We start from the raw sequence: 14,056 nt of genomic DNA on the forward strand, positions 1-14,056 counted from the left end.
CAAGGGGAGCGAAGACCCGCCTGCTGTGGGCAGGAGGGAGGGCTCACTACCAGAGCTTCAGTGGGTTGGTTGGTTGAGTATGTGTTTTAAAGTTTTGTGAATAACCTTTTTTACAATACATTTTATATCACAAGTCTCCTGGGGATGTGTACCACCATATAGACAATGAGCTAGACAAATGCATTGGATAAAGGTTAATAGAGCAAACATTAGAATTTACACGAGGTGTTTATATAATCGGTTTTATTATTAAAGGTACGTTTGAGAAACCGGCTCGAGATACACTTTTTGTTATATTCCATGGAATGCTCTTAACATCCCGATAGCAATGAATATCTTAAGTGCTTTGACAAAAAATCCATACAAAAATGTAATCTGTGGAAGCAGTAATAGCCTACTGTAAAAAGCACGACCAGGGGCGTCGCCTGGACCTGAAAACATTCGGGGCTTAGCCCACAGTGGCGGCGGCACTACAGTGGCATTTTTTACTGCAACACTCCCCACACGCACACACACAGTACACCCGCGACTGTTACAATGAAGGCTCGATAATCAGCTCACGGCATATAGGCAGGGGTAAAGTGGTATTTTTTTATGAGTGGGGGGGCTCACCTCCTCGAGGGGGGTCCGGGGGGATGCTCCCCCGGGAAGATTTTTTTTTAAATATTGAAGTTAAATGCATCAATCTGGTGCACTTTGAGAGCAAAATGAAGAGATCTATGGATACCTCTCTCAACACCCATATGAAGCAGAACTGTAAACAGATGTACTTTTTCTTTATTTCGACCAATCATTTTAGCCGGCCCGGCTAAAATAACTGGATGGCCTACCTGCCTGTCAGCCTTCCATCTGTGCACAGACTTATCTCGTGCCCTCATTGGTCATGTGCGCGTTCGTGTGTGTTGGAGGAGGGGCTCTATAAGGAAGTGGCAGATTTTCTCCGGTTGTGTATTTTCAAATTCTAGCGATCTCAAGCCGGTTTCTCAAATGTACCTACCCTACCTTTAAATGCTTATTTTTTAAATAGGTTTTTATATGAGTTAGAATATATATTTTCAATGTATTGAAATGTACAAATTAAATGTTATGAATGCATAATGTGGCTATAATAATGTGCAAGAAATATCTTTGCAAAATGTGTTTAAAGATCTGAAAATCACACTAAGTAAAAATTGTTTCAATATATAACTACAGAAAATCGGCTTGAAGGTTGTGTTTTACTCATGGAGAATGTTACTGTCATAAAACATGTAATGTCTCGCTCACATTTTTCACTTTCATTTCATACATTGTGCAATCTTGCACAGTGTGTAAACATTGTGTTCTCCAGATGTTGTCACCATTTTTTTGATCATCTACAATATACCATTCATTTATTATTAGGTCAATGTGACCTAATATATTCCTGTAAATATATGGATAGGCTTTGATCAAACTTAAAAAGTCACTGTGTATAGAACCTTAATGTCCTTGCACTACAATTGTTGTACAATAATGAGTCTAATTCAGAAATAAAGAATCAGTCTCTGATGTTCCCAGTTTGTGTGAACTTTGTGTCAGGTACTGACTGAAATCATGGGGAAGAAAGACAAAAACAGTGTAGGATGTGGATAAAGCAATGAACCTCAAGATGTCACTGTAGCTGAATTGCACCAAAAGCAGACTTTATACTGAAACCTAAATAGAAAACATCCCTAAAACTGTTACTCTCATCTTTCAAAATGTCATAAAACGATGTTATGAGCAGCGAATAGAGATCAGGGAGTTACAATGCAGAACGAGGGGTTACGTATGGTAACGCTTGTTATATAAACACAGGCTCCGCCCTCTACTGGACTCTATGGGTACTCCCCTCGATCCTATCATGCAAGCATTCATCCACTGAGACTTTCTAGACGTAGCCGGCCCCTGGGCGGGCCTACCTGAATGCGCGTGCATCTCATCCTCGCCTCCTGACTGTCATCCTTTACTTCTCTTCAGCAAGCAGCAAAGGACAGACAGGGCCCCTAAGTAGAGGGCTCCGTCTGTGTTTATATAACAAGCGTTACCATACGTAACCCCTCGTTATATCTCTCACAGGCTCCCCGATGTATACACGCGCTGTTGTCCCACAACAACACTGTTCCATCTCATTGTTTCTGACCGGCTTTCTGGTTAGCAGCCGCTGCGCCTCACTCACCTCTCCCTCGGTCGTAACCGTGGAGAGAAAAGAGGCTGCGGCTGACAGAGCACACCCTGACGCGCTTACCCCGTGGAGGTGTGCTATAACGTGGAGGACTCCCCCCTCCTGCCCTAAAGCAGGGGAAAAAGAGTCCTCCAGCCCCTATGGGCCCATGTGCGCGTTTAGCCTCCCTCGCCCCACTATGGGGGGAGATTAAAGCCCCCCAACTGAATAGCCCTCGACCTGAACGCACTCCTTAGACTCTTGGGCACAAAGGAGGGGTTTGGTCTGAGTGTCGCCCCGCTCTGGTCACCCCGGATCATTAAACAACTCGGGTGCACCGACAGAGCGGTTAACTCAGACACTCTTTTGGCTGACGTCAAGGCAAGTAGCAATGCTGTCTTCCACGACAGTGCTTTCAGGGAGGAGAGCTCCAGAGGCTCAAATGGTTCTGTGACCAGAGCCTCGAGCACCAGCGGCAGGTCCCACTGCGGGGCGGAGGCGCGCACTACTGGGCGCAGCCTCCTGGCCCCCCGCAAAAAACGCAACATTAGTGGCTGAGAAAAGGCTGACCTGCCGCCAAATCCCTCATGGCAGGACGAGATGGCTGCTGCATACACTTTCACTGTGGAATGAGCAAGCCCCCTGTCCATCAATAACTGTAAGTATGACAAAACAGATCCCAATTCACAAGATAGGGGCTCTATTTTCCGCTCCTCACACCATCGCAGGAATCCCAGGGCTGGCCCACCTTCATCTGTGTCATCTCTGAGTACCACGGTGCCCCCACGCGATCCGGAGCTAGTAGGATGATTGAAAGACGTGCCTCACTCTCCCCAGGAGTGGGAGAATGAGACATAACGGTGGAAAGGCGTAAAGCAGCTTCTTTGGCCATGGCTCGTGTGCAAATGCGTCCACCCCCAAGGGCTCCCCAGGTCCCTCCCTATCCCGTTCCGGATGCATCCGTGAACACTGTGATGTAGGAGGTCACCCGTCCCAGTGGGGACCCCCTCCGGAGGTGATCCGGGGACCCCCAGAACCGGAGGTTGCCCTCGACTGAGTCACCAGACGCCGTTTGTGTCTCTTGAGATCTAAACGCAGGCTGGAGAACCACCTCTGCAGGCGGCGCATATGCAGTAACCCAAGCGGGACCACAACGTGAGCCGCCGCCATGAGACCCAGGGTCTGCATGACAGTCAAAGCTGTCACTGTTGCCCCCTGTCGCAGTCTGCAAACTGCCCGAAGCAAGGATGCCTGTCTGCTCTCTGACTCTGACTGTTGGCCTTCCTGGCGGCCGCCGGAAATCCCAGACGACGAGGTGTCGCCATCGTCGTCATCGTCGTCATCGTCGTCATCGTCGTCGTCATCGTCGTCATCGTCGTCCCTCTCCCCGATGCTCGGACCCGCCCGGTCCGCTGGAATGGCGAACACGAAGGGCACTCCCTCCACGAGGTCCTCCATCTCCATCACGTCGAGCTCTGGGTCCTCCACCGGCGAGACGTAGCAACCCTCAAACTGCGCCAGCCGTTGATGGCGGCCGGGGCGAGGAATTAGCTGGCAGGCGCTGCAGAATGCAAGCGGGCCCAGGTTGCCCGCTGCGTGGTCGGCACTCGATGCACCGACAGTGGGGGTCGTCGCCCTCTATGGAGCCCGGACACGAAGGACAAGGGCGCTCCAATGGTGAGTCCATTTTCTTCGTTGTCTTATATTTGTATCCGTCTCTCTTCACTCATTTGTATCTCACTGCCTTGCTGAAGAGAAAGAGATGACAGTAAGGAGGCGAGGCCTCCTTTTATGCGGTGAGATGCGCGCGCATTCAGGTAGGCCCGCCCAGGGGCCGGCTACGTCTAGAAAGTCTCAGTGGATGAATGCTTGCATGATAGGATCGAGGGGAGTACCCATAGAGTCCAGTAGAGGGCGGAGCCTGTGAGAGATATAACAAGCTGTTACCAAGATGAGCAGTTTTTTTAAACCCATCATGTTAAACCATTGAGTGTCATATGTGCACAGCTTCCTCTGGTAAAGCCTAAAACTCCCAGATCCTTGTCTACAGATCGATCTCTTTAAATAACTGTGCATCATCATGTGAAGGAGGACATGACTTGACCTATAGGAGCCCACACGCCACGCAGGAAGCCACTCATCCAGTGTTGGTGGGTGGGATGTGTTAAAACAGACCTGAGAAGCAGCTGGAGGACGTGTCAGGTCCGAGCTGCCACTTCACTGAAAGGATATTCATCGCAAATGATTAAAAAATAAGGTGTGCAGTGTGCATGTAAGAACATTTTACTATGAGAAAACTACAGTGAAGTAATCAAAATAGCAGAGGCTAGACTGTTATCTCCCTTGGCTTTATATTCAAATGATTAGATTGTTAAGAGCACTCAAATATCTAAACGATCTGATAAATGCATAGATGACAAACATCTCTAAGAGGTTTACTAATCACAACAGAGCCGGCCAGCTAACCAATCAGAGCAGACTGGGCTCTGGTTTCAGACAGAGGGTGAAAAGAGGTGCTGCAGTACAGGCCGTATGAGAGAAATAAAGAGCTTTTTGAACAGCAAACATGTCACAGTAGAGGCACAAAATACAAATATGAACCTGAAAATGAGCATAATGGAGATCCTTTAACTGTGGTCCATGTAAACAATATTTCTTAAATATGTTTAAACCAGAACAGGACTTCAATCCAGGATACTAGTTCACAGGTTTTGAATAGATCTATACTCCATGGGGACATCTACCTCCATATTGTTTTACAGAGGCTAATATATTGGCCTGCTGCAGCCCAGGTTTAGCAAGTCAACCTATAAAAAGAGGTTTACTTCCGTTTCATGAAGGTAACCATAATAAAAGTTAAACAAATCAACATTATCTCACTCTTGTGCTGCATTTGAAGGCGATAACATCATTTTTCCTTCACACTTGGCTTGTCTCAGTGATTGTAATTAGTTTATTTTTGTCCTAGTTGCTCACAGTCTAAATTTAAGAGCAGCACACTAAAAAAACAATGTAATGGCAACACTAAACTGCGGTAGTGTTGGGTAGTTATTTTGAAAGATAATAATTTCTCTATGGGCACATGGGTTACTGGTATGGAGACACAGATTTTCTATGGCAGTGTGAATCTTTAGAAACTCTGCATTTTCTGTTTTTTGGCTGGTCACTGGCCTGTCTATAGCCCAGCACAAAAAAGGTTTGGCCACTCCTGAGTTAATGCATCATTTTATTTGACATATGTATATCCTGTTTAATTGAAGATGGAGGGTTAATTAACCCAATAAACGGTGTTTCTTACTAAATAATACATATTAAGTTTAATGGTACAATATAGTCAACTTTTAACTTTGACATTACATACAAGGAATTTCCCCCTTGACATTTCAGTAAAAATAGGTTGATTCAATAATATTCATTCCAGTCTCTCTCTCTGTGTTACCTTGATGTTATTCTCAATCTAAAAACAGTTTGTGGTTTTCTGCAGAAGCACACATCCTGCAACGTGATAAAAAATAAAAAAACCTTCTCGAGCGACATCACACCCAGAGGATAAACATGCAACAGATGCTGTAGTCTTTTTCACATTTATAATAGAGGAGAGACAAACATCGTGAGTGAATTGTTCCTGATTAAAGCTTCAATGCCATGGCTGATGATCGCAATTGCACATTGGGTAAGTCTTGATAGAAGCTTTAGAAAGGATCATCTAAATTTGAATGACGATGAGGTTGATGTGAGATAGAAGTACAGGTATGACTGTGTCCACATGATATATATATAGATTTTGGAGACTTGAGGAATCCTCTTTATTTTTGAGTTTATTGCCAGGAAATAATAAGTACACATGTTGATTATACTTGGATAACTTAACTTACATTTAAATGTACGGCTTTTACTTGTGACATATATTTACATGGTATTAGCAGTAAAGTCTCACCCGAACAATGTGGTCTCATTACTCCTTTCAGAAACTCTCTAAATGACCTGCAACTAAGTGAAGGTGGTTAGTGAAACACAGTCAACAGCCTGTTTAAATAAACTAGAAACAAATGTGGATTAAAAAAAAACACTTAAACTGAAACAAATGATAGGCACCCAAATAGGAATAATACTCTCCTTCCAGGATGCTTTGCTTGGGATTTTAAATACTTATTTGATTTATATATTCTGTACATTAATTGTTTACATTTAAGGATGTTTTGATTAGTTTGATTTCAGTTGTGTTATTTTTGGCTATAGACTGACATGGTGAGTCTTTGTTTGTTTGTTTGTCAAAAATAACTACAAGGTACTGCAGGGAAGCATGCATGTAGATTTAGAGGTTTTATGCAGAGCAGAAAAGTTACATTTGAGAAAATAAGTGCATTAACATTTTCACCAATTTCTTCATCTCTCATATGGATTTATGGTCTTTGTCAGAGAGAGACTTTTGTGATGGAAAAAGTGATTGCAAGGGACAAATTATTTTGAATGGGAATCTTATTTATAAATGTTGTGGGGAGGATGAAGAAAGTGTAGTGACAAGATATGCAAGATATGTTCAGTGAAATGTTAATCTTGGGTATGTTGGACCGAAACAAAGCGTTGCAAATGTTTTTTCGAAGTAGGAAACGCATCCAGTGTGTTTTGCTCAGCATGTCTTCTTGCAAAATAAACCTACTGCATTGTGCAAGCGTCTCGGTACAAACCACATCTTCCGCAGCAGGCGACTGAGCAGATACATGCAATGAATGCACACAGGTGGTGTAAATCTGTTGCTCAAGGGAACCACTTCTGTGTTATCTTTCTATCAAACCTTTTTTAGTTACCATTGCACTCCATATGACAAACCCAGCCATATGACTCAGGGAGAGATTTGTGAACAAGAAGATGCACTGTGCTCAATTTGCAACACGGTACCTACCCTTATAATGAGAATGGGCATCGGCTTTGACATGGATTGTGTCTGATTCATTTTTTGTATACTGACTTTGAGATTGGACACATATTTCACAGCATTATCAAGATGTTTTGTTCCTTTAAAAGTATTTTATACTGTAATGTCTTTGGTGTGTTATTGTTATCATTATGATCCTTCAACTGTCTTTGTGATGGAAATGTGGCCTGAAAATAAACTTGCCTTGGCACCCCCACCCCGTTTTCATATCTGCAGAGGTTATCTCAAATCATTTGGTTTCCTCACACAATTTAAATGTGGTAAGTATATGGAAACTTGGGGCCTCTAGAGATTGGTCGGTTAAAGGTGGGGTAGGTAAGTTTGAGAAACCGGCTCGAGATACACTTTTTGTTATATTCCATGGAATGCTCTTAACATCCCGATAGCAATGAATATCTTAAGTGCTTTGACAAAAAATCCATAAAAAAATGTCATCTGTGGAAGCCGTAATACTGTAAAAAGTACGACCAATCATTTTAGCAGGCCCGGCTAAAATAACTGGATGGCCTACCTGCCTGTCAGCCTTCCATCTGTGCACAAACTTATCTCGTGCCCTCATTGGTCATGTGCGCGTTCGTGTGTGTTGGAGGAGGGGCTCTATAAGGAAGTGGCAGATTTTCTCCGGTTGTGTATTTTCAAATTCTAGCGATCTCGAGCCGGTTTCTCAAACTTACCTACCCCACCTTTAAACTTTAAAAAGTAAATATTTGGACATCCACATTTTAGATTCTGGATTTTTCAATCTAAATTGATGATTTTATAAATCAAGTAGCATAACTTTTTGGTGGAGAAACAAATCCAACACCAATTATATAAAAAAGAAGAAGATTATAATCATTAGGAGTGTGTATTCAGTTATTTGTATTAATCCATAATAAATATCATTCATTTTCTCAGTTTCTCTAGACTGGAGGTGCATGCCGTTTTCTTATCAGCTGCTGTTTTATGTTATCAGCGCGATGCTGGTCCTCTCAATAGCTTTGAATATCTTTTGCTGGGTGTCAAAATGTTGCTCAGGTACAGTCATTTCATTATTTGCTAGTTCATAATCCAATGAAAGCAAATGTATTTTCTGTATCTGATGGTGAGTGTCGTTTTTTTATACTGCGACAGGAAAAGGATTATGTAAACAAAGGACAAGAAGAAGGTATGTGGCTTATATATTAAAGAAAAGGCAACATCATCTCCTATAACGGTCTGCATTGTCAGATGTCATTGCCAAAAGTGAAAATATATAATAAAAACAAAATATCCTTTTACTTTCTCCAAATTAAGGCTGAGCTCAAGACAGATGGAAGATAATCCTATTTATGGAAACATTGGCCTCATCGCAACAAGTAAGTGCATTTCACATGTGTCTATTTCCATACAACGCCTTCAACTGAGTCCCATTACAGTGTGATGTTGTTTTCAACAGGCACAGCTTTGTTCACAGGAGTTGATCCTACCTCACAGGTAGAGTGTTTGAATTTTAATTATTTAGGTAGAAGTCTTTGAAAAAGTTGTACAAATGATTGTTATTTGCAAAACTATAAACCTAGGAATATTGGTGAGACATATATAACTGTGTTTTGCTTCTCCCTCCAGTCCAGTACTCAGGACTGCTATGCTAACCTGACCCTGAAGCCTCCCAGGCAGCAGTCGGGCCGCAGCTCTCCACAGATACAGTACTCAGATGTAGTTCATTTAGAGCAGCCCTCAGAGTCAGAGAAGGAAGATGAAGGCAAACCTGACTTTGTTTCCAACGTGTCTGATCTGTATGCCTCTGTGCAAAACCAACGCACCAAAACCGTCAACCCTGCAGACAGCGGAGAAGATTACGCCAACCATCTCTGAGAGGCCATCAATGCTCTTTGTGCAGGCTGACCCCCCACCAGGCACGTGCACACATAGACATCAAAGTGGGCTTGAGTCCCCTGCCCTTTTTCTTCCTCCAGAGAAAGTGCCCTTTCCCCCCATTTTTTATTTTTTTTATAAATGAATATATATCTACTGCTGTTTGCGCACAGTTTCCCTTTCCAAAAATATATTGATTGAATACAAGATTAAAATATCAGGTCGGGAGATTAGACTGTGAAGTTCCGATGCTCTCTCTACCCTCCCTCCCTCCACGTCTCTTGCACAGCGGTGCGGACAGTCATCGGCAGTCACTTCAGACCAGGGGCGGACTGGCCCCCCCCCTGCTCATGTAATAACTATTAATTGTATTAGTTTGTTGTCTGCTCTTGTGCATTGTGAATACTAAAGAAGACCATTGTCTCTGTGTTAGCTGATTATTTTGTAGAATTCTGTTGAGTATTAAACAATTGCGTGAGTGTGAGGGTATTAAAATAAATTGGTCAGTAAGTCAGAGATGTGCAACTATATTTAACTTTTTGTTTTAAAACATTTTTTTATAAATGATTATGGGAAATACCCTTTTTCTCACTTGAGCACCCGCCCCCCAAAATGTCTGTGCACGTCCCTGCCCCCCACCACTGGAGGGCACTGTTTGTTGTCTGTCATTACATTAGATATGACAGCCTTTCTGCGGTGAAGTAGTGAAGGCCCAGGCACAATAATAAAATGTATCCAGTTTTCCAAGAAAATGTTTAATACATGTTTTGGACTTGCCTTGCTCTAGTGTTGATGAAGCATTTGATTGTACATTTCCTACTTACTTTCTTTCTAAGCTACCTATAAACATATAATTGTTTACCAGTATGCATATGACAAACATGGATTATTAAACATGTTTAAATGATTAAAATACTTTGATTTGAATAATAATGTTCCCCATATTTTTTCTCCACCAAAAGTAGCAGCCTTATGTTTTAGGTTTCCTCTTCAAAACAGTTGTGGTGTCACCAAATCATGCTCATATGTACATGTGAGACTGAGATTTAATGTGAGCACGTGGAAACTTTCCCCCTTCATGGGATGAATGTAAAATAAAACACATAATCAATCTGCACGGTGAAGCTCAGACAACCAACTGCAGTTACCAAGATCATACGAGTGTTTAGCTGACCCTCTGATTACTGAGGAAGTGTTAGACTGCAAATGTCAGCTCTTTGTCCTTTTGTTATCCTTTTTTGATAAGATGATTAATGTTTAAACCACTCAGATCTAACTCAACAACAACAAGAGTGACTTCAACTCGCACCTTACTTATTGCTTTTAACACATATTGTTCATTCAATAAGGCCTAAAAACTATTCTTGGGAAAAACTATTATCTTAGTCTGTACTTTGTATTTGACATCATACATCTTATTTATGATGACAGTGAAATCAGTTAAGGAAGCATAATAATCTTCTATAATGATTATTATTGATACATTGTGTTCCAGAAAATGAGGTCATGCATTGAAGACACTGGACACCACATTATGACTCCTAATTTTACAATTACACAGTTATGTTTCCATATCTTTTTCTTCACTGTCTCTATAAAATAACAATGAAATATTACGTGATATATCCTCTTGAAAAAGTGATGTGTGTGCTCATTTATTACGCCCAATTATTACTTATCAGCAGTAAATACATTTTCCATAAAATGACTTTCACGTAAAGATAATGACGGTCAACTTCAAAGTATATCAGCTCTCTGGGACTTATGAACTTTAAATATAATGCATTTTACGTATAAATTAGATAGAACTTTACTTAGCCAATGCCCCTGATTAGATAAGGAATATTAGATCAGTTAACATAAGATACAGTGCAAGCTTTGTAACTAATGACATTACTTTTCTAAGGACATTTGTGAACAGAAACACATGATTTACTTTAGTGAGGTGCAATATAAAAAGCTAAAGTGTCCCACTAATCTATTGATACACTAAGTAGAAAGTAAAATACTTAATTGCTTACAGAGTAAATCAATAACCTTTGTGATGAAGAAGAGTTCATGAGCCTGGCTTTATCACTGGAAAGGTTGGTTGGAGGCCTGTCATTATCAGGAGTGTATGAGTTGGTCATGTACTAATATACTTTATTATTAGTGGCAGGTATCAAGATTGTGATATCTTTTAAAATAAACTATGCCATAAAAAACAAGTACTGGACACCGTAAAATACAGTCAATAAAATATACTCACTCTCGTTGGCTTGTAAACCTCCAGATAAAATGTGTTAATGAATGTGTTTATATCTTAGCTCATACATTCACATGTGCTGTTCCTGTACTGATGATGAGTAGACATCTCATGGGAGGTATTCAATCCCAACGGTTCAATGCTGAGAAAGTTCTCAATTGAGCAGGAGATTCCTTTGAGTTGATAAATCAACATACGTTTGATGATACTCCTTTGAATGCACAATCAAAATATAATAAAACTGATACGAAACAAAGAAAGGTATCTTATCTAAACGACAGACCTTACACACAAACAATAAGGAAAACAGATAAAAAGGAAGATATCTCTTTTAGCAAATGAACCCTTACAGGATTATTATCTGACTATGCTTGTTGTCATGGTGTACAGTTTCTGGACTTCTCAATCGGGTCTACAAATTGAAAAGCGGTTTCAGATATGAAATTGAAATGTTGCAATATCAAATGTCATTCATAATTTCACGTTTTATACTTTTCTTCTGCTCCCATTTCTGTTACAAAGGGTATTCAATGTGTTAACTATCTTTCAAGCACTCCTCTTTATGCTCAATTTCATTATTTTTGGTGTTATGTCACTAAAAGCTGTTCATACCAAAGTGCAATGTTGAACAATGCAGTGAGGCAGTAGTAAGCATTGAGTTACCATTAGTTATAAATGTAAGATAAGATACAACAAAATTAAATGAGGCAGATGCTTTTATTCGATCATGCTACAACATTTAAACAAGACGTTTTTAAAAACAACATACACATCATTGACTTTCTAAAATCGTTTATTTGAAAGGAAATACAAAACATAATTTGAAATTACATCAGATTTCTTTTCTGGTAATAACTGTTATATTTTACACTTTTACTTGCCTTTTGTAATTTCATGAAAAAAAAACTAAAACTTTCCTTACAACAGTAAACAGCCTAAGAATTGTGAAAGTGACAAATTTCAACATTCTCACATAGTGACACATTTAAAAAAATGCAATGATTTAGACTGACTTTGAGACTTCTTTGGTGTCAATAGAGCTCATTTTTAACTTTTCATCATAGCTTATGAGGGCCTGGTGTCCGCTGTCAAAGTCAGACGGCACGTCAAAGAAGAGATCATCATCAAAGCAGTCCTTGTCGGAAGGGGAAGCCATGAAGGGCAGCTTTATGACCATACCAGTGAGCAGCCCACCGACAGCAGATGCTGCGATGGTGGCGAAAATAGCTGCCACCTGGTAGAGGGCTTGTTCCTGCGCAGTACGTCCCAAGCCCGGCTTCAGCCCGGGAATCAGCTTCTGCAGCTCCAGGAGCTTTGGGTCTCCCGCCGGTGGAGCACGATGGGAAAAGATCTGGTACATGCTGGGCCCGTAGGTTTCCTCTGTAGCGAGGAGGATGGCACAGATCCCTGCTGTGGATGAAATGAGGCCAGTGAGTCCGTGCAGGTTGTGAATGCCACACTGGTCTTGGATCCTCATGCGTCGAGCCATAAAGGGGGTCAGGTACCTGTATCCAAAGAAACAGGCGGTGCAGCCCATGATGCCCAGGACGTATGCGGCTACAGGGGAAATCATCATGTCCACAGTAGCCCCAACAGTCACACCCCCTGCCAGAGTCACATTCTGAATGTCCGCCATTGTGAGCTTGCCTCTCTTGTTGAACACCGCAGAGAGAGCAAAGGCAGTGATAGTGGAGGAGGTCAGACCTATAAAAGTGTGGAGTACTGCTCTGTGTTGATCGTCACCCTTCAGGGTCAGAGCAGAGTTAAATGAAGGCCAGAACACCCAGAGGAACAAGGTCCCCATCACAGAGAGGATGTCCGATTGATAACTGGTGATCTCTTTTGAATGTCCCTTATTCAGGCTCGGGCGGTACAGCACAAATGTCACGCCTAGACCAAAGTAGCAGGCAAACAGGTGAATAAGTATAGAGCCGCCTGCGTCATTGATCCTTATGTACTTCAATACAGCCCATTCTACCACAGAAAACATAGGGATTTCCAGCAGAGCCATAACCAGCAGCTGAACAGGACTTGTTTTTCCAATAACGGCTCCGAAAGAGATGAGCACAACGGCACAGGCAAACTCTGCATTCAGCAGGTTGACAACTCCCAGGTGAATTTTACCATCATAGTAAAACTGGAAAAAACCTTGTATCACGATCGCCCACTGGATTGCGAATGTAGCTGTAAGAAAATTGAAGATCATTCCACTGAAGCCGTAAAATCGGAAGAAGGCGAGCAGACAGCCGAAGCCTACAAAGATCATTACTTGTACGTCAGCAAAGTAGGGATAGTCTCGATACAAAGAGTTATCCATTGGGTTAGTCTCATTGTTCTGCAGCCTTGCATTGGCATTGTCATCGTACGTTACAAAAAGAGAAAAAAGAATGATCATAACAACCTCAAACACCAGAACAAGCACCGGCAGGCGCACTTTTAAACTTGTAGACGAATTCATGATGATGCAGTAGTTGCTGCTCCAACTGCAGAAACATCTCCTTTATACCTCTTCTTAATCAGATAACAGCGGCTAACGGCGTTGCCATAACCCAGTGATTAATAACAGGTCACTGTAGCACTGTCTAAAGGTGAAGGATGATTTTTAAGAACATGATAAGTAAATACAATGTAAAATATTAACAAGGGTGCTATAAAACAAATGCTTGAATTGATTTGAAAACACAACCAGAATTAAGGCTGCATTCTGACACTAATCACTGCGCCATGTGGTAATGGTTTAATTTCAGTTTTATTCACAATTACCTTGAGTTTTCTCATGTTCATTTATTTAGCAATTTGGAAATACAGTAAAAACAATTGCATAGCTTAACTGATACATTTACACCATCGACCATGCAGATCATTACTTTAGATT

The 14,056-nt window shown here is 41.6% G+C and overlaps 1 protein-coding gene across 1 annotated transcript; it reads right to left on the reverse strand.

Annotated features, from left to right (window-relative positions):
* Positions 1–12,049: 12,049 nt before the first annotated feature.
* Positions 12,050–13,639, reverse strand: LOC117486463 (ammonium transporter Rh type B-A-like). Its single transcript, XM_034134905.1, has one exon. The coding sequence runs from the start codon at positions 13,637–13,639 to the stop codon at positions 12,185–12,187; it is 1,455 nt and encodes a 484-aa protein (XP_033990796.1). The 3' UTR covers positions 12,050–12,184.
* Positions 13,640–14,056: the final 417 nt, after the last annotated feature.

Source organism: Trematomus bernacchii, unplaced genomic scaffold (assembly GCF_902827165.1).
Source record: "Trematomus bernacchii unplaced genomic scaffold, fTreBer1.1, whole genome shotgun sequence".
Classification (NCBI taxonomy): Eukaryota; Metazoa; Chordata; class Actinopteri; order Perciformes; family Nototheniidae; genus Trematomus; species Trematomus bernacchii.